The following is a 21,744-nucleotide window of genomic DNA, read 5'->3' on the forward strand; positions in this document are numbered from 1 at the left end:
AATCCAATTTATCAACCCATGGAGGTCTGGATTTGGAGTCACACTCAAAATTAAAGTGGAAAACCACATTACAGGCTGATCCAACTTTGATGTAATGTCCTTAAAACAAGTCAAAATGAGGCTCAGTAGTGTGTGTGGCCTCCACGTGCCTGTATGACCTCCCTACAATGCCTGGGCATGCTCCTGATGAGGTGGCGGATGGTCTCCTGAGGGATCTCCTCCCAGACCTGGACTAAAGCATCCGCCAACTCCTGGACAGTCTGTGGTGCAACGTGGCGTTGGTGGATGGAGCGAGACATGATGTCCCAGATGTGCTCAATTGGATTCAGGTCTGGGAAACGGGCGGGCCAGTCCATAGCATCAATGCCTTCCTCTTGCAGGAACTGCTGACACACTCCAGCCACATGAGGTCTAGCATTGTCTTGCATTAGGAGGAACCCAGGGCCAACCGCACCAGCATATGGTCTCACAAGGGGTCTGAGGATCTCATCTCGGTACCTAATGGCAGTCAGGCTACCTCTGGCGAGCACATGGAGGGCTGTGCGGCCCCCCAAAGAAATGCCACCCCACACCATGACTGACCCACCGCCAAACCGGTCATGTTGGAGGATGTTGCAGGCAGCAGAACGTTCTCCACGGCGTCCCCAGACTCTGTCACGTCTGTCATGTGCTCAGTGTGAACCTGCTTTCATCTGTGAAGAGCACAGGGCGCCAGTGGCGAATTTGCCAATCTTGGTGTGCTCTGGCAAATGCCAAACGTCCTGCACGGTGTTGGGCTGTAAGCACAACCCCCACCTGTGGACGTCGGGCCCTCATACCACCCTCATGGAGTCTGTTTCTGACCGTTTGAGCAGACACATGCACATTTGTGGCCTGCTGAAGGTCATTTTGCAGGGCTCTGGCAGTGCTTCTCCTGCTCCTCCTTGCGCAAAGGCGGAGGTAGCGGTCCTGCTGCTGGGTTGTTGCCCTCCTACGGCCTCCTCCACGTCTCCTGATGTACTGGCCTGTCTCCTGGTAGCGCCTCCATGCTCTGGACACTACGCTGACAGACACAGCAAACCTTCTTGCGACAGCTCGCATTGATGTGCCATCCTGGATGAGCTGCACTACCTGAGCCACTTGTGTGGGTTGTAGACTCCGTCTCATGCTACCACTATAGTGAAAGCACCGCCAGCATTCAAAAGTGACCAAAACATCATGCAGGAAGCATAGGAACTGAGAAGTGGTCTGTGGTCCCCACCTGCAGAACCACTCCTTTATTGGGGGTGTCTTGCTAATTGCCTATAATTTACACCTGTTGTCTATTCCATTTGCACAACAGCATGTGAAATTTATTGTCAATCAGTGTTGCTTCCTAAGTGGACAGTTTGATTTCACAGAAGTGTGATTGACTTGGAGTTACATTGTGTTGTTTAAGTGTTCCCTTTATTTTTTTTGAGCAGTGTATATAGCTTTTTACAGTGAATGCAGTCTCCGCTAACGCCGGAACATTGCCCTTAAATTTCAATTACACTGTAACGCTGAACCTCTGCGATACGGACTGAATAGAGAGCCCTTCGTTTTCTATGCCAAATAAATCAATCCAAAGATTGATCTTGAGAACAGTAACACACCACAGTTTGACAGCTGAGCAGCAAAGGTCCATCACAAAAGTTCCATCACAAAAGTTCCAGAAACAGATGACTCTCAATCCCTCTTAATTAACTCACGATTACTGTGTTTTTCTATTTAAATTCAGTCATTAATGTCACTCAGCCTTAAAAGACTTTCAAATGGCAAAACCATTGTTTCACTGAGTAAAACCCTTTAGTGGACTGGTAGAGTACGTAGCAAGGTTTATAGATCCTGTAAAATTGCAGATATTCAAACGCTTTGCCAAAGGAAATAGCAGTGGACATTTTTCCAGTTTCTGTTTAATGATGTTTGGTGTTAATAAACTGTCACTACAGTAAATACTGGTTTCAGCTGATATACTTCTATACTGGTTCAACTTATATGGTTGGATTCACAGCCCTGGTAACCACAGAATGGAGGATACAATATAAAATAATAATAGTAATAATATAAAATTAATATAAAAGCATTACATAAAATGTAAAACATATGACTGACATAACGGGACTTCATAACATGACATAAGTGTGTTGTTGTATTAAATTTGTTCAGCAGCTCATGGTATCAATCAGTGGACCAAAAAGATCACATCCAGTATCCAATATCAAAGGTAGCTAACCGATGCAATAAATGAATTCCAGTGAATTCACAGAGACATATGCTACCAATTGTATTCAAAGCTGCTTTTGTACTCTTTGTTTTGAGTATAGGATGTTATTAGTGTTTCACTGATTTGCATTACAGAATAACTTCCTATTGAGTTCAAGTTCAGTTAACATACAGTAGCCTGGACACTATGTATAAAGAACATACGTTGTTATGATCTAATACAATATCCGGGCCATGTGAGGTCTCCCACTGTAATTGTGCCTTAAAAAGGCCCAGTGCAGTCAAAAACGTGATTTTCTTGTGTTTTATATATATTTCAACATTATGAGGTTGGAATAATACTGTGCTATAATAATACTTAGAAAATAATAATACTTAGAAAATGATGATAATGCCCTTTTAGTGTAAGAGCTGGTTGAAAAGACTGCCTGAAATTTTTGCCTGTTTTGGTGAGATGGAGTTGTGGTGACATCACCAGGCGGTAAATTAGCTAATAGACCAATAAGAAAGAGTTCCAAACCTCTCTGCCAATAACAGCTAGTTTTCAATGTTTCTCTCCCAACTCAGACCACTCCCAGACAGTCCTAGCAAAATTCTTGCTTGAGAAATTGCTTGTTGCGAAGAAGCTATTTTTGTTTCTTTTTAACCATTTTAATTCAAAATAATCAAGATAAGGTACTTAATTGTTATCCAGAAATTATTTGATATTAATATATAAATAGCTGCATTGGACCTTTAATAGAGCATATGCTCCCAACCTGCACAGAGTGGTGATGTCAGATGTACACAATGACAAACTGGATTGATACTCATCATCCACATATTGTTGGACCTTGCTATTACAGTAGACACACGCACTCTAGAGAAGCTGTATCCATGTCCGTAAAAGTCTAATCTACAACACTGAAACAACGAGAAGCACCTCAATGACAACCAAAATGACCATTGGAAAAGGTAGGGAAGTGCTACAAGATTAAACAACCCTCTTTTTCCTACTTAATGGAACTCTTTCAATGTGTGAATGAGATTGTTGTTCTTCCTAAAAGGGTTCCAGACAAAGAAAAAAAAGAGAGAGATTTCTGTTGTTGTTGTGAAAAACAGAGACTATTGGAGGTTAGTAGAGTGAAGTTTGGCCACAGCATCAGCACCAGGATACATTCCAAAAGCTCATCGCAAAACAACAGCGGAAACAGCCTATTTTCCGTACATGACATGGGTAGGTGTGAGAAGAAATATGGAGGAAGGGAGGACATCCTTGTAAAGGGAATATATTAAACTAGTCATAGGAGAGTCAAAGGAGAATGTCATAGCAACAATAGTTAGGGAAAGGGAAGGATAATGGGAGATAGAGAGAGTGGGCAGGAAGGGAGAAGAAAAGATGCAGATGTGGGATGCTTGTTGCTAGGGCAACCGTAAACACTGTCAAAAACATGGCCCTGGCCAGAGAAATGACTTCACTGGTCGGCAGCTGTGACACAGCGGAAGAGAATGAATGAGGGAGATACACATTCATCTCTCATGTTTACAGATAAACAACACACGCAGACTAAACAGGACACAAACCCCACATTGTGCAAGAAAAAGCACAATGACACGCTCAAAACTAGAGGCATATGACATGCGCACTCTGTAGGTCAACGCTGGGCAACCTGGCAACCCAGCTGGGCCCCATTTCTCATATGAGAGAATATATTACACAATTGAGAAAGACTTGGAGAACACCCCCATACTGGAGTAATTGAGTAAAACCTGAAACTACTGCTTTTAAATGAATGGAAATAATGGCGTTTTCCAATACGTAGGTTGAAGAATAACAACCTGATACTGTTTTGGTTTTAATAGCATATTTTATAAAGTTGGTTCCTCAAATGATCACATATCAATTAAGGAAATTGTGAGAGTTGGAATGTGAAAGGCTGAAAACAGTTCTCAAAGCTTTGTGATCTACTGGACTTCCCTGACATGTTAATCATTTATTCTTTTCACAATACTACTATTACATCATTGGAATATGAGGCTGTTCATCTCAGTGCCAAGAAAATAATAATATGATCATGAATAAATATGAGTCCAGTTACTAATTTAGAGAGTAGGCTCGGGTTGATGTTTACAAAAAAAATCTGAATATAGGCTTCTGCATGACAGAATTTGTAAGTTAGCCTACTCCCCCTGCTGGTAAGCATACATACACCCATTCTATATCATCTTTAACAGGTTCTAACTACAGTTACTTTAGCAAATTAACTAAAATACCAGTAGGCCTATGAAGGAAAATTGATTATTAATCCTCTTGATATCTGTTCTAACATTGACTTTATCATTTTCTGTGCCACACAGAAAGAGGGCGATCAACAGATAACATCTCAAGTTGGAGGCAAGCTCACGGCCTACACCCAAACAGGCTTGGCGGCCGGGCAGGAGTACACGGTGACAATCAATGGAGAAATAGATGGGAGAATGGGCGCTGAGAGCACAGCAGAATTCACCACTCGTGAGTCAGGAAACCCCATTTTGTATCCCCTTATTATCAGTATCATCTGCTACTTCGGTTATCGATAGGCATAAATGCTAAGTCGTTCCCCACCCCCCCACTGCTTTTCCCTCACCCAGTTATCTCTGGTCCCACAAACCTTCAAGTTGTGAAGACAACCACAACATCTGCAGTTGTCCAATGGGAACAATCGCAAGGAGACATCGACAGGTATCGCTTAACTGTTACACCCAATCAGACAGACGGAACAGCCAAGGGAAGACAAGACCTGACCCTGCCCCCTGAGAGGGACTCTGCCCAGATTGACGGTTTGGACCCGGGACATTTGTATGACATCACATTAGTGGCTGAAAAAGGCGGGATCAAGAGCAAGCCAGCAACAGTCCAAGTCACTCCTGGTGAGTTTTATTGGATGAGGGGGTTGCTTACCTTACTTACTACATTGTATATGAAAAGATCCAGGGACTAGGTTGTATGAGAAGCGATCTTGATTAAGTATGTCAGATTATAATACTATATTTTGAGATAAGGAAGTTGCACAAATACACAGTCATGAAACAACAAAGAAACTGTGAACTAAGCAGAAGAAGCAGGAGAGAGAGAAAGTCATCACTATGTTTAAAAAGAGAGAAATCTCTGAAACAAATTGGATTCCCTGGCAATGTGAATATGCAAGGGAGGCCAGCCCTGCTCCTGTGAACTGTTATCCCACTAAAGTTAACATGTCTAGACACGTCATTATTCAATAGAGAAGGTCATTGGAAGTGAAATTAAAACGTTAGATTGAAATTAATGTATGTACAATATAAAAACTCCTCCTGGAGCTAAGCTGATCTCTCTTCGTAAAATACATTCTCCTTTCCTTTCTTTCTTTTGTATGATTAATGCTGCTCTCTTTCTCGACAATAGTAGCACACACTTAACTCACAACATTGAATATTTCAGCACCCGAACAATGAATGGCAAGGTTGTGTTGATGACCAAATGTAATAATCTTTCCACTTCTCTTTGCAGGTTTGGACAGCACATAGGCCAACTATTTATTGCACTAATGTCAATGCAGGTGTTGTTGGAAAGAATACTTTTTCGAATTGTTCAGTTCAAAGATAATATTTGTGACTTTCCCATTTGGATCTAACAGTGCTTCCCTCCTGTAGTATCTTTGATTCCAAACAATCGCTTCATGCCTTTAGGAAAATCCACAAAGACAATATCCAGGGTGACCATGCCGGTAGCACCAGGAGTAGAAAGCCATGAGGGAGACTCAGCAGGGAATACAAATCCTGTGAAGGACATCTTCCACACGAAGGCCAAGGGTGAAGAACCAGAGAGGGTGAAGGATTGGAGTGGACCAGGCTCTGTAACAGTCGAAGGCACCAATGGAACCAGAGAGGACACATCTGTTAGAACCAGTACAAGACCACTTGTCAACAGAAACTACAGGGTTATACCTAAAACAGGTGATAGAATAACCTTGCCCAGGAAGCCATACATTGGAGGCTCTATCCATTTTAATGGTACAAGAGTTGGCCAGGGTGGGAGGAGAGTGGGTCACAGTCTTCTGAAAAAGCCTACAAGCAGAAATCCTTTGGTGGGGCCAAAGGTCAAGAAGACCTTGGATACTGACTCTAAACCAGAAAATCCCTTTGTTGGGGACAAGACTATAGCCTTAACTGTGAAAGAAACTAACCTGGAGACAAGTCCTCTTGGAGAAAAATATGAAACTTTGCCAAAGACATATCCTGTCAGAATCCTTCCTGTAAATGCCACTCCAAGCTCTGGTTCTGAACAAACAGTGATTCCTGGCTTAAAGGACCTACCCGATAGAAAAAAAGATACAGAGATTGAGCCAGGGCCAGGGACAGAGGGTTTGGAGCATACCACCACATCAGAAAAAAATACTACGGTTCACCCGAATGGGAAGAAATGTGTCAACAAGGTTAAATTGACACACAGGAAAGTCAATGTGACACGTAGAGAGAGAGTCATTGGAGGGAGGGTGAATGGCACAATAGTTCAAAGTAAACCCGCAACAGAGCAGGGTTTAGCTGAAAAAGAGGACAGTGCCCTAAAAGTGTCTGAAACAGGAGATTCAAAGACAACATTTCAGGAGCGTAACCTGGTAATTCACACACAGAGTGAAGCAGATGACATTCCTCCACACACCACACAAAGTCCTACATATCCAGCTTCCTCTTCACCAGTATCACCTACTTCCTACATGTCACTTTCTTCTTCAGCTCCCGCAAAACATGATGAATCAATGACCGGCATGGGTCAACCTATGACTGACAGAGACGTGGTGAATGCAAAGACTTTGCCTGTTCCACAATCATCCAACCTCCCTCCAGAGAGGGAGCCAACATCCTCCAGTGAATCAGAACAAAATGGTAAAGGACCATCTCCCTCCAACCCTGAGGACTCATACTCAGGTAAAGATCATGTTGCAGTAGCAGAAGTGGGTGTCAGCAAAGATGGAGAGAAAACCGCTAACGTGGGATTGTTCGGAACCAAACAAAACAAGACAAAGACTCTGAGAGTGGGCGGCTCACCACCTTTTCGCCGCCTACCTCCAAAGGGGCCCTACCAACGCCGCCCGAACCTAAATATGAGACCGTTTCAAAACAGGACACGTTCACCTTTTTCAGCTCCCACAAAACAAAATGAATCAAAGACCGGTACGGGTCAACCCATGACTGACAGACAACTAGTGTTTCCAAAGACATTAGCGGTTTCCCCAGCACAATCCTCAACCCTCCCTCCAGATGCTCAGCCAGAGAGAGCGCCAAAGTCCTCCAGTGAATCAGAACACAGTGGCAAAAGCTATTCATCATCATCCTCCACTTCAGAGGAATCAGACTTAACTAAAGAAAATGTTGCTGTGGCAGAGGATGGTATCAGCAGAGATGGGGACAGGGCAACTGACGTGGTGTCGTCTGGAACTGAACGGAACAGGTCAAAGACTCTGACACTGGGCAGCACACCACCCTTACGCCGTCTACCTCCGAAGGGGACCCAGCAACGCCGTCCACACCCAAATATGGGCGCATTCCCAAACAGGACACGAACAAACCTGAGACCCCCTCAGCATCCATCAAGAGGCCCCATACGCAGGCCTTTCCCACCTAAACTGACAAACAGGGACAACGGCGTCACCATTCAAACCCCTCAACCAGGGGAGCAGGGCACCTACAGCACCAGCCAGAATGGCACAAACACAGACCTTAAGCCCAAAACTCTCCTCAAGAAAACAAATGCCACAGCTGGTAAAATAGCACGAGGTCAAACATACATAAGAAATAACAGTAGCTTGAGCCAAAGGGGCCAAGATTCAAAAACAGGCCATCCTGACCAAAGTAGCCAAGTGAGTAAGAATGCTGACTCAAGAGACAGCCCAAACCAGATAAATGGATCAGATGTCACTACTGCTGGAAAAACAGGCCAGCCTCTAAACTCAGTGGGGGTTCAAAGCATAACCTCAGGAGGGTTCATACTCGTTTGGGGAGCACCAGAGGGGATGTACAGAAATTTCATAGTAACCCGGGAAGAGCATGGAAGTAAGAATGAGGCAGAGAAAGAGGAGGAAAAGGAAGAGGAGGAGGGGGGGAGTGAGTCAGAGGAGGATAGGCAGGAGGAAGGGGAGGCGGAGGGACAAACAGAGAAGGAGAACAAGGGGAATGAGGAGGAAAGTGAAATGGGGGTGGGCCAAGGTAAGGAGGGCGGGGAGGAGAATACTGTTACCAATAGCAAAAGTGATAACCAAAGACAGAGCAGCGACAGTAATGCTACGGCTAAAGTTGATGACGGTGGTACAATCAAATTCTCCAAAGTCCTTCCTGGGTCGGCTCGCTCATTCCCATTCCAGAATCTCCATCCACAGACCCGCTATTCCCTGTCCGTGTTTGGGAAGGGTCCCGGACTACACTCCAAAATTCACAGACTCATCGTCAGCACAGGTACTGGCCATAGTTTAAACTCTACCAACCTCTACAAGGGTCCATTCATTATTGTTCAAATACAGGACTTCGCTTTTCTTGAACTATACAAGTTATTCCAGACACCCAAGGTAGATGCCGATACCTCCTCACACCATTTTAGGTGAGGTACACTTGCACAGCTGCTTGATCCATATCCATTTCAAGAGCCGTCACACTCTTGATACTGTAACTTCCTGAATTACAGTACTTCATCATGTCTGTCGTTAATTTGCATCATCTGCTTATTGATACCGTGAGCTGTTTCTTTTGGTTTGTCCTTGACAACCGAGGGCTTTTAATTAAAGCCATGTCCAAAGCTTTAATTACAAAATATGCAATGACCAAATAACCATGCATATGTGCTAATCAATTGTATTTCATGTTAACCCCTTGTTTATGCCATGTTGTGCAGTGATGCGTGCAACTGTGATGTGTGGTGTTCATACTGGGTGCATTGTGGAAAAACAGGGATGATTGCCAAAACACACAGGGGAAATGGGCAGTTGTTTACTGGGAAAATATTTGAAGTGCGTCCCATCAACAAATGTAATTTCTGAAATGTAATCCATAATCATTGCATTTGTAACAGTTGCAGATCCAGGTTTTTGATCAGTGATACAGCTTACACAATAAACACATAGTCTCCCTGGTCCATATACGACATATCATATACAGCCTGCGTTTTCCATTTTGTACATGTACAGTATGTCAACCCAAACACATCCATGTGTTACGTACAGTGCATTCAGAAAGGATTCATACCTCTTGACTTATTCCACATTTTGTTGTGCTACAGCTTGAATTCAAAATGGATTAAATCTTAGTTTTTTTTACCCATCTACACACAATACTGCAAATTGACGAAGTGAAAACATGTTTTTAGATTTTTTTTCAAATGTATTGAACATTAAATACAGTAATATGTCATTTACATAAGTATTCACACCCCTGAGTTAATACTTTGTAGAAGCACTTTCGGCAGCGATTACAGCTGTGAGTCTTTTTGGGGAAGTCTCTAAGAGCTTTGCACACCTGGATTGTACAATATTTGTCCATTATTCTTTGAAAAAAAATCTTCAAGCTCTGTCAAGTTGATTGTTGATCATTGCTAGTCAGCCATTTTCAAGCCGATTTAAGTCAAAACTGTAACTAGGCCACTCAGGAACATTCAATGTCATCTTGGTAAGCAACTCCAGTGTATATATGTCCTTGTGTTTGTTATTGTTCTGCTGAAAGGTGAATTTGTCTCCCAGTGTCTGTTGGAAAGCAGACAACCAGGTTTTCCTCTAGGATTTTGCCTGTGCTTATAGCTGTATTCCATTTCTTGTTTTGGAATATTTCTATTCTGTACAGGCTTCCTTCTTTTCACTCTGCTATTTAGGTTAGTATTATGGAGTAACTACAATGTTGTGGAGCCATCCTCAGTCCTCATTTCACAACCACTAAACACTAACCATTTTAAAATCACCATTGGCCTAATGGTGAAATCCCTAACCAGTTTCCTTCCTCTCCGGAAAATGAGTTAGGAAGGACGCCTCTATCTTTGTAGTAACTGGGTGTATTGATACACCATCCAAAGTATAATAATAAATTCACCATGCTCAAAGGGATATTCAGTGTCTGCTTTTAAAATTTGATTACCCTCTGTCAGGCTGTGGGTAACTGGTGCATGGAATCAGGCGCAGGAGAGCAGAGATGAGTGTACAAGGTAATTTATTCCATGAACAGCACCAGTATAAAAACAAATACTAAAGGTGCGTGAAATTACCAGTCACTCGTAAATAACGGCGTAAATACGAATCCGGCAAACAATACCAGCCAACAAGTAACGACCTGAACATTATATACAAACACGCACACAAACATGGGGGAAACAGAGGGTTAAATAATGAATATGTAATTGGGGAATAGAAACCAGGTGTGTAGAAAACAAAGACAAAACAAATGTTAAATGAAAAGTGGATCGGTGACGTCGAACAAGGAGAGGGACCGACTTCGGCGGAAGTCGTGAGACCCATCTACCAATAGGTGCCCTTCTTTGCGAGGCATTGGAAAACCTCCCTGGTCTTTGTCGTTGAATCTGTGTTTGAAATTCACTGCTCAACTGAGGGACCTTACAGATAATTGTATGTGTGGGTACAGAGATGAGGTAGTCATTCAAAAATCACGTTAAACACTATTATCGCACACAGAGGGAACCCATGCAACTTATTATATGACATGTTAAGCACATTTTGACAATCGTTTTGACTTTCTAAAATGTTCTACAAACAAAAATTCCACTTTGACATTATGGGGTTTTGCGTGTAAATCAGTGACACATCTCAATTTACTCAATTTTAAATGCAGGCTGTAACACAACAAAATGTTTCAAAAAAAAGTAAAATGGTGTGAATACTTTCTGAAGGCACTGTACTAATGAAAATGACTGATATTCATGAGACAATCTAAAAGACTTGAATCATTCAGCCACAACCGCCCTTCACTGCTGGTCTGATCTTCTCTCACTTAGGGTAAGCTTTAAGTCAGCAACCTTCATTGGCTCCCTTCATCACTCACAAAACCCAGGGTAAGACCATGGTTGGTCTCTATGGTTTTTCCTGATCTTAAGTGTGAAATGTACAGATTTTAATCCTATGAGTCTTTTTTATATATATAAAAAGAAGAAAATAATGAAATTCCACAAGGTTTTAACGATTAGCTCATTTTTTTTGTTGTTGTTTTTTTTCAGAGGGTGAGGTCTCAAATGTTATTTGGAATCATTATAGCAGGATTCTGCTCACTCAAGGTTGAAAATCTGTTGGTCAACACATTTCTTATTCCTTTGAAATTATTTTGCTTGCTTTATCTCTCTTATTCGTGTATTTAAAAAATGAGTGGTCAACTGTATTTGTTATCAATATCTTAAGATTTTTCCTTTCTTCTGTTATAACTATTTTAACTTTTTCTCTTTCCTGCCAACTTCTTTTTTTTTTTTTCAGGATCAAAAGACCAGATCAACATTAATATCTCATCCTTTTCCCTTGCTGCTTTCCAGGGTCCAACATCTGCATTTAACAGTGACACCTTTGTCTGTTTTAGTATATGCTGTACTGCGTATACTGTATATATGTTTGCACTGTACATATATACACAAACTCATTGGAGCACTAATAATAACAGCGTGAGTAAAGTATGGGTGCACCTACATTTTAGAGCATACCGACCACAGGAGGTTGGTGGCACCTGAATTGGGGAGGACGGGCTCGTGCAAATGGCTGGAGCAGAATTAGTGGAATGGTTTTAAATACATCAAACACGTGGTTTCCGTGTGTTTGATGCCATTCCATTTGCTCCGTTCCAGCCATTATTATGAGCCGTCCTCCCTCAGAAGCCTCCACTGATATTGACCTAATCTGTTACTTCTCCACACAAGTAGTAATGACTTACCTTCTCAAGTCTAACTTTTCTGTTTCTCAAATGTATTGTAGCTCTGTTTCCATGTACACTATTTTTACCTTCTTTCTTTCGTCCTGTTTTTATTTGTCTTTGTTTTTATGTCTTTCTTCCTGTTTTTATTTGTCTTTCTTTGTTTTTATGTCTTTCTTCCTGTTTTTATTTGTCTTTCTTTGTTTTTATGTCTTTCTCCCTGTTTTTATTTGTCTTTCTATATCTTTTTCCTTCTTTCGTTTCTCTTTTTCGCTCTCAATCACACATATCATTCCCGTGCCATGCCCAGGCCCAGAGCCTCCCTCAGGTCTTCTCTTCAGTGAAGTGACTGAGACGTCTTTCTCTGTGTCCTGGACCAAGCCAAACAGTCCAGTGAGTGGCTTCAAGGTCACCTACACTCACACACAGGAAGGTAGGACCTTACACAGACGTTCTGGAAGTCAACATCCTGACTGTTGAGTCATGTCACTTCACATCTGTAGAACACTTCATATTTCGCAATTTGTCCGCTCTATTCCAGGGGAGCCTGTCTCCGTAATGGTGGACTCTGGGGATTCCACATTGGCACTGTCAAAGCTCTCTCCGGGGTCCCCCTATGAGGTCAGTGTGATATCCGTCCTTGGACTGGACGAGAGCGATGCAATCAAAGACCTGGTTATGACACGTAAGTTTACTGTTGACTTTCAGTTTTAGGATTAATGTTAATTTACAGGAAATGATCAGATTATAAATTATAGTAAATTATCAAGACTATCGACATCCATTTTTTTTTGGTCCTTTGTGATGTCTCGGCCAACGAATTTAAGTTAAGCATTATATACCACATGAGTGATGTGTGTTTTGTTTCTTACTTTCGTGTGTGTTCTTCAATGGGTTCTGTGTTCTAATAATGGTTCTAGCAGGTGGCAGGACCTGGGAAAGATCTGTGCATTTTCATATTTTCTCAAAGGGTCTATTCTGGAGCCGCTTCAATTAAAATGTCTAAATACTTTTTTTTTTTAGCAAGAATGAGATATCTATGTTCCATATGTTGCGAAATCCAATGATATATCAAAGGGGTTTGAATTCACACTGTGATAAATAACGCTCACTTTCTCATGCCTTCATTTTCTCACAACCCAAACCGATCTTAGTCCCTGACCCTCCAACGGATCTCCAGGCCATTAATGTCACAGACACCAAGGCCTTGCTGCTATGGCGACCAGCACTGGCAACGGTTGACCGTTATGTCATAGTTTATGGCTCTGAAAAAGGTAACGGGTATCACAGGTTGGATATTCATTACAACAATATCCTGTGGGACTTTTTAAACCCCTAGCCATATTAGAGCATTTCCCTTTCCAGTTGGAGCTTTCACAGGCCACAGGCATTCAAGATGAGATCATAATACTTGTGTTGGCCAGCCAGTTTATGACCACCCCAACAGCATTACAATATAAACACTGAGAAATAAATTAAATCCTGCTGCCTACCTCTCTCCCCTGCCACTCACCTGCTCTCTCTTTGCCGCTTACTTGTTTCTGTGTCAACCAAGGGTCAGATGATGTGAAGATCACTGTGTCGGGCAACGCGGCGGAGCAGCAGCTGAAGGACCTGCAGGGCTCCACTATGTACACCGTCAAGGTCACCAGTCAGTTGGGCAACCTGGACGGCGCTCCCGCCATCACTGTCTTCACCACCACCAGTGGTCAGTCCGCACACACTCTCAAACTACCCTAATGCTTTTAAACTATCAACTCACCCGAGACAGAGAAGAAAAGGAAGGCTGCTGTTTTTATTGAATCCCACAACTGAGCTTCTTGTGATTGTGTCCATGTCCATCTGGCAGGATCCGAGGGAGACGGGGAAGTCCCGCGTGACCTGAAGGCCAGTCAGGTGACTCCTCGCTCAGCGTTGCTGACGTGGAAACCACCCTCTGCCGCCGTGGGAAGCTACAAGCTGACCTATCAGACGGAGGGACAGGAGATGCAGGTAAGGAAGTGATTAAAAAGGTGGAGACAGACACACGTTCTATTTGATTCAGTACAGTACACTAGGACAAAATGCAACAAACACTGGTCTAGACAGATGAGCTTTTTCTTCTCAACAGGAGGTTACCATTGACGCCACAGTAACGGAGTTCAAGTTGACCAGGCTGCATCCCATGTCCAAGTACACCGTGCAGCTACAAGGGGAGAGGGGAGGGAGCTATACTGCTGCAATTTCCACTGAGTTCACCACAGGTAAGTGGTCAAATATATTTGACTAAACTGAACAAACGAAATACATACATCGAAAGCGCAGTTTCATAAAGTTGGTCTCTCTCTTTGATTTTTTTTCTCTCAGGGAATCTCCGGTACCCCTTCCCAAGTGACTGTTCCCAGGAGCTGCTGAACGGGATGCGTGAGTCTGGAGAGGTGGAGATCTTCCCAAAGGGAAGGCAGGGAAAACCAGTGTTGGTCTACTGCGACCAGGTGACTGATGGAGGCGGCTGGACGGTAAGAGAAGATGATTGTGAGAGGGACCACACAAAAACTATCTTGTGGTATTTCGTTAGTCCACTGTTGATACAGTCCCAAAAGGTTTTGCATGTCAGCAATCAAGTTTTCAAGATATTAGTCTATCTTGAAAACTTGATTGCTGACATGCAGAAAATGTTGGGACTGTATCAACAGTGAACTAACAAAACAAAAGACTGGCGTTTTACTTTAACTGACATGTTAAGGGTTGGTTTAGCATGGTATATGTCAGCTGTATGAGCGTGTGTGTATTACAGGTCTTCCAGAGAAGGATGGATGGGAAAACTGACTTCTTCCAAGGTTGGAAGAACTACAGCAAAGGATTTGGAGAACTGAGTGGGGAATTTTGGCTGGGTGAGAGTCATTTGTCACGCGAAGTTTGTTTTCACCCGCTTCAGCAGCAGTGCACCAGCATAACATCAAACAGAACTGCTACATTGACGACACAAAAGCTAAACCATGTCAATTTTACGTAAACAGTGCAAGCCCTCATGACAGATCAACTCTGTAAATAGACCCATTGCTAGGCAGAGAAATTAAACAGTGCAATGCCAGATGAGAAGGATCAATTTAATATGGAAACGTATGGCAAGAGGGTAGAAAAAAGCAGACTACTGGCACTATTGGTGCACAAACAGAAGGAAAACCAAGAGCAGTAGCAGAGGGCCTATCACTCATCAAAGCCCTTTCACTTTATTGGAGCAATTGGCTGAGCATTAGTGCCGGTAGCACACTATCCACTATTCTAACGTTGAGGAGCATCATGGTCTACTGCGCAGATCTGATGAAAATAATAGTCTTCGGCGCCCCCTAGAGGCAATACATATAGTTTACTACAGTTGGCTTGGCAGTAAGCAGTTTTTTGTGTGCTATAACACCTTCTTTCCCACTCATCTCCATCCGTATATAGGTAATGAGAACCTACACAATCTAACCAGCATGGCACCAATGACCCTACATGTGGACCTCCGTGCAGGGGACGAATCCGTGTTTGCCAAGTACTCCACGTTCATGGTGGACACTGTTAGGAGGAACTACGCTCTCAAAGTGTCTGGGTACAGCGGTACAGCAGGTATGAACAGAATCTGTCCACTAAACATGATTGACCTCTTATTGTGCATATTTCCACATAATCATTAAACCCCATCGTTTATTTTCTCTCCTTTTCCCTCTATTCCACACCTACTGTTTCCCCTCCTCACACCTGCCATCCGTCTTTCCACTCGATCTCCCTTTTCCCCTATCTACTTTTTTCGTCCCGGTAGGTGACTCTATGAGTTACCACAACGGGCGCATGTTCTCTACCAGAGACAGAGACCCCGCGCCTTTCATCACCCGCTGCGCCATGTCCTATAGGGGGGGTTGGTGGTATAAGAACTGCCACCAGGCCAACCTTAATGGCCTCTACGACACCAATGTCAATCACCAGGTAATCCCAGCTGACTTCATACCTCCTTTCACTATTTCAGAGTCTAAATCACCAAATGAATCTAAGTCATGTAATCTAAGTCGTCAACTACTACAATCAGTTACATTTTTGGGGTGGTTTGTTGACTGAATTGTTTCTTTGTGTCTCAGGGTTTGATCTGGACTGCCTGGAAAGGCAAGGATTATTCCGTCCCTTTCACTGAGATGAAGCTCAGACCAACATCTTTCACCCCTCCAACTCAGGGGTAATGACAAAGTGGTGGACAGAAAATGAGAAGGGGAGAGAGGCACACTTTATGAACACACACACACACACACAGCCAGGTAACTGCCAAAATAAAGGAAACACAAACAGATAGTGTCTTAATAGGGCATTGGGCCATCACGAGCCAGAACAGCTTCAATGCACCTTGGCATTGATTCTACAAGTGTCTGGAACTCTTATGTAGGGAGGCGACACCATTCATCCAGAGAAATTCCATAATTTGGTGTTTTCTTGATGTTGGTGGAAAACGCTGTCTCAGAAACTCCCATAAGTGTTCAAATGGGTTGAGATATGGTGACTGACACAAACACACACACACACACACACACACACACACACACACACACACACACACACACACACACACACACACACACACACACACACACTTTAAAACTCCTATGCTCCTTTGAGACCCCTCCTTCAAAGTCACTGAGATCTCTTCTTCTAGCCATGGTAGCCAAAATAATGGGGCAACTGGGCATTTTTATACATGACCCTAAGCATGATGGGATGTTAATTGCTTAATTAACTCAGGAACCACACCTGTGTGGAAGAACTTGCTTTCAATATACCTTGTATCCCTTGTTTACTCAAGTGTTTCCTTCATTTGGCCAGTTTCCTGTACATAAGCACACAGGCAAACACACTCAATCCCACATGCATACACAGTACATCCACCTATTAGCTATAGTTGAAAAATCTCCAAATGCCTTTCTCTCCAGACTAAAGCGATTAGATTTTTTCAAAATGTATAAAGGACAGTTATCCATCCGTATGTTATATTGTACAGTTTCTAGATTATCTTTGCAATGTCCTTTATTTTTTTTACTCAAAGTGTTGTGGCACCCCTCGCGTCAGCTGTAAAAATGTATGCACTGTCCCCTCGCTATGATGGTACAACCGTGGAAATGAGCGGGTGAATAATGGAGATTTGTTTGTACTTGACTGGTAATTCTCAAGTTGTGTCCTTTGTCTTATTTGTGGTTGTATGTCCTGTATTTTCTGTTGCCCCAATTCTCAAATTGTAGTTGCAACAATAATAAAATAATGGTGGAACATAGGCAGCAGAAGCCGCTAACTAAAATGATTTTATTGATTTTTTGCTTTCTGTTTTCGTGTATTATGTCTGCTTCCAGTATTGTAAATGGGCTAATAGTTCAACATCAGTCTTTATTTACATTGCGGACACAAACTGCACTCGGTGTACCATTATATGAGCAAGTACTGTATGTAAGTGAGGTTCTCATTGATAGCTAGGTGTTAGATTTGGAGACCTTGAAGATAAACTGCACAGTGACAAAATGTGTTACAATACACAGTTATTTTTTATGTTGAATACCAACCCTCCTCACTCTACCAAACTCCCCAGTTAGTCCCAATTTATGTATTATTTATTTATTTTTTATTTCACCTTGATTTAACCAGGTAGGCCAGTTGAGAATAAGTTCAAATTTACAACTGCAACCTGGCCAAGAGAAAGCAAAGCAGTGCGACACAAACACAGAGTTACACATGGGATAAACAAACGTACAGTCAATAACGCAATAGAAAAATCTGTATACAGTGTGTGCAAATGTAGTAAGATTAGGGAGGTAAGGCAATAAATAGGCCGTAGTGGCGAAATAATTACAATATAGCAATTAACACTGGAGTGATAGATGTGCAGATGATGAATGTGCAAGTAGAGATACTGGGGTGCAAGTAGAGATACTGGGGTGCCCAAACCATCTCAATTGGGTGATAGTCCCACTAAGCGCAAACCAGATGGGATGGCGTATTCCTGCAGAATGCTGTGGTAGCCATGTTGGTTAAGTGTGCCTTGAATTCAAAATCAATCACAGACAGTGTCACCAGCAAAGCACCCCCACACCATAACACATTCTCCTCCAAGCTTCACGGTGGGAACCACACATGCAGAGATCCTCCATTCACCTACTCTGCGTCTCACAGACACGGCAGTTAGAACCAAAAATCTCAAATTTGGACTCATCAGACCAAAGGACAGATTTTCACAGTCTAATGTCCATGTCCTCGTGTTTCTTGGCCCAAGCACGTCTCTTGTTCTCACTGGTGTCCTTTAGTAGTGGTTTCTTTGCAGCAATTCGACTATCAAGGCCTGATTCATGCAGACTCCCCAGAACAGTTGATGTTGAGATGTTTCTGTTACTTGAACTCTGTGAACCATTTATTTGGGCTGCAATCTGAGGTGCAGTTAACTCTAATGAACTTATCCTCTGCAGCAGAGGTAACTCTGGGTCTTCCTTTCCTGTGGTGTTCCTCATGAGAGCCAGTTTCATCATAGCGCTTGATGGTTTTTGCGACTGCACTTGAAGAAACTTTCAAAGTTTTTGAAATTTTCCAGATTGACTGACCTTCATGTCTTAAAGTAATGATTGTCTGTCGTTTCTCTTTGCTTATTTGAGCTGCTCTTGCCATAATATGGACTTGGTCTTTTACCAAATAGGGCTATCTTCTGTATCCCCTATCTTGTCACAACACAACTGATTGGCTTAAACGCATTAAAAAGGAAAGAAATTCCACAAATGAACTTTTAACAAGGCACACCTGTTAATTAAAATGCATTCCAGGTGACTACCTCATGAAGCTGGTTAAGAGAATGCCAAGTGTGTGCAAAGTTGTCATCAAGGCAAAGGGTGGCTACTTTAAAGAATGTAAAATATAAAATATATTTGGATTTGTTTAACACTTTGTTGGTTACTACATGATTCCATATGTGTTATTTCATAGTTTTGATGTCTTCACTATTATTCAAAAATATAGAAAATAGTAAAAAAAATGGGATGAGTAGGTGTGTCCAAACTTTTGACTGGTACTTTACTTTCAAAATCCCTGTTAGTTCTTTCATTTACTTGCAGCAAGCCGTTGCCAACCCACTTGAGTCACCTAGGCGACATGGCTACAACATGGACAAATTAGAACAAGTAACGGGAATAACCCCCTTCTGGCTCAATGTGGCAGAGAGATTCATCAACGATGTGTGCGATAATGTCTTTCAAGATCTGCAGTATTACAAGTCTAATGGGATCCCTGTAGATCTCTCTGATTTCGCTTCATTTCAAGATGTTGGAGATAAGAGAGTCTTTAAGCAGTGGGAGGACTACACAACAGACGAGTTTACCTTGATTGTTGGCCGTCTGACTGGGCTCGTCCTCAATAACCTCATGGATAAGTTCATGAAGGAGTGCCGAGGGGACATTAGTAAGCACGAGTGTCTGACAGACCTAGGTTTCAACATGGACGTCTGCAATTTTCTTCGTGGATGGGCGGATTTCGCAGTCAGCATGACCGTGGTAAACGGACAGGGGATCAGTCGCACTCCGGGACCACTGTCCATGCCCGCCTGTTGGCCAAGGCGCCATTGTCGACTAACGCCGTGGCCCGAGAGTGCTCTCAAATCCACAAAAACTGGTGTAGAGGAGAGAGCAGGAGTCAACAGAACAGCCAACTCTGGATCAGAATCATCTGGGCCCTTAGTCACCAATAACCACAGTCAGGTAGCCAGTAGCACACAGAGGCGCCCCAAATTGCAGCAGGGACAGAAAGAGATCACAGGTTTAGTGACCCAAACAGTTCTACGGTCGATTGCTGATCTTGGAAGGCATGGAGATCTACCCAACACCATCCACTGGACATCGTTCATCCTCTGACAAGAAACAAAATGAGCATACTGCATTTCTGTTCTAGCAAAAAGCTCAAATTTGGCAATAAAGACATTAAACAAAGAAAATCTTGGTTCCTTTACCAATTATTCCCGTACCAATTATTGTCGATATGGGTGTTGAGATTTGCAATAAGCCTAAATATTGCAAATTGTCGTTTCTTTTTTTGTCATGATGCATTTTTTTGTTTTCTTTATGAAGGTCAATATCACGGAAAGCTCATGCTACTGCTCCATTACTAATTAGATTAGTAAAATGTTGGTATTTTTTGTTGTTGATTAGAGCCTTTACAATGTTGCCCTTAATGCCATTGCACAGTGGCCTAGCAGCAGACGTTCTTCAACTGAACAGCCTATGAACACTGTGGACTCTGTTTGCACATGGACAGCTCCCAGTGCTGAATTGCTCAACTCAGAATGTGGGCCTGCTTCAACATTAGTTACCCCAAACCAAATCTAATTGTCATTCTGGAGCAGGGGAAAGAACTGAACATAAAAGGGACATAAATCAGTGAGGTGTCTTCTGCTTCACATTCCTTATCAAGCCACAATAGGGCCCTCCATTCTCATTGCACGTGGTGCGGCATGCCGTGGTCATCTCAGTCAGATAGTATACGTGGAAAGGATGAAAGAGTCGCTGGCCTTTTATCAATTAGATTGGCTCACCTCCTGCGTCCTCTCTCCTCCATCCTCCTTTTGGAAAAGGGTCAAGGTTAATTGTACAAAACCCCGCCCACTCTCCTCCTACCTGGAGGGGAGCCCTCCCCTCATTGGTCGCCACACACCTCCATCAAAGCTTGTTAAGAACAATCACGTCCACCTGAAAGAGGCGGAGCTACCCCTTTAAATGCCCCACCTGCAGTCGCTCGTCCCCTTTCAACCAAACAGCACGGCCCACTAGAGATGCATTACTGACTGTGCATATTGTATGACTATGGTGCATGGCGACCAAGGTATTTAATTCCGATTTGTGAATTTAAGTGCACTTCCCTTATTTGCCAATTGTGTAACGCTAGTGTTTTGAGTATTTATTTTGGGTATGTTTGTCCTTTCTACCATGCGCCTCTGTTTTACATTAAAATAATTTCTGTCTGTGCCTCGACATCCATTTCTCACCCTCTGCATCTTTCAGCTGTGACATTTTTCACCAGCTGTGACATTTTACCTTTAGAAGCCTACAGACTTGTTTCAATAAAAATTCAGACTACCCTCTCCTTGTGTTCTTGCAGACATGCCCATTATCTCCTACCCAGTCTGTTAGTTTACAGTAACTGATACGAGGCAGCGAAGAGCGAAAGTGGACAAACGCGCTTGTATGAAAACTCTTCAAATTGCACGTCATCAGGCAAATGTGTCCAGGGGACATGGGGAGCTATTCTGCAGCCTGATGGTCTGGAGGTAGAAGCTATTGGCCAGTGACAGTTTTTGCTATGGTAATGCCCACGTCTGAGTGATGGAAGCGGGGAGAACAGGCCGTGGCTGAGGTCCCTGATCTTGGCCTTCCTGTGACACCTGGTGTTGTCGATGTCCTAGAGGGCAGGCAGTGTGCACCAATTAGTGCTTTTGGCTGAGTGTACCACCCTCTAGAGCCTTGTGGTCAGCGGCGGTGGAGTTGCCGTACCAGGCTGTGATGCAACTGACAGTATGCTCTCGATGGTGCTCCTGTGGAACACTTGGCCCTCTGGGACAGGCCGAATTTCAACTTTCTGCGGTTGAGTTGCTGTCGTGTCACCATGGTGTCTGTGGTTTGA

At 43.0% G+C, this 21,744-nt stretch overlaps 1 protein-coding gene across 2 annotated transcripts in view; it reads left to right on the forward strand.

The window, feature by feature from the left end:
* Positions 1-17,410, forward strand: part of LOC106588374 (tenascin-R) — a 28,531-nt gene extending 11,121 nt beyond the window's left edge. Inside the window, exons 5-18 of one of the 2 annotated variants that reach the window (XM_045709628.2) lie at positions 4,561-4,714; positions 4,834-5,112; positions 5,908-8,670; positions 12,410-12,532; positions 12,641-12,784; positions 13,254-13,373; positions 13,655-13,807; positions 13,949-14,091; positions 14,210-14,342; positions 14,446-14,597; positions 14,876-14,972; positions 15,529-15,690; positions 15,884-16,047; positions 16,197-17,410. In XM_045709628.2, the coding sequence (XP_045565584.2) occupies positions 4,561-4,714; positions 4,834-5,112; positions 5,908-8,670; positions 12,410-12,532; positions 12,641-12,784; positions 13,254-13,373; positions 13,655-13,807; positions 13,949-14,091; positions 14,210-14,342; positions 14,446-14,597; positions 14,876-14,972; positions 15,529-15,690; positions 15,884-16,047; positions 16,197-16,295 (4,686 nt within the window). In that variant the 3' untranslated portion in view covers positions 16,296-17,410. The remainder of the gene's footprint in view (positions 1-4,560; positions 4,715-4,833; positions 5,113-5,907; positions 8,671-12,409; positions 12,533-12,640; positions 12,785-13,253; positions 13,374-13,654; positions 13,808-13,948; positions 14,092-14,209; positions 14,343-14,445; positions 14,598-14,875; positions 14,973-15,528; positions 15,691-15,883; positions 16,048-16,196) is intronic. The other variant, XM_045709629.2, reaches the window with a different exon arrangement.
* Positions 17,411-21,744: the final 4,334 nt, after the last annotated feature.

Source organism: Salmo salar, chromosome 27 (assembly GCF_965601325.2).
Source record: "Salmo salar chromosome 27, fSalSal1, whole genome shotgun sequence".
Classification (NCBI taxonomy): Eukaryota; Metazoa; Chordata; class Actinopteri; order Salmoniformes; family Salmonidae; genus Salmo; species Salmo salar.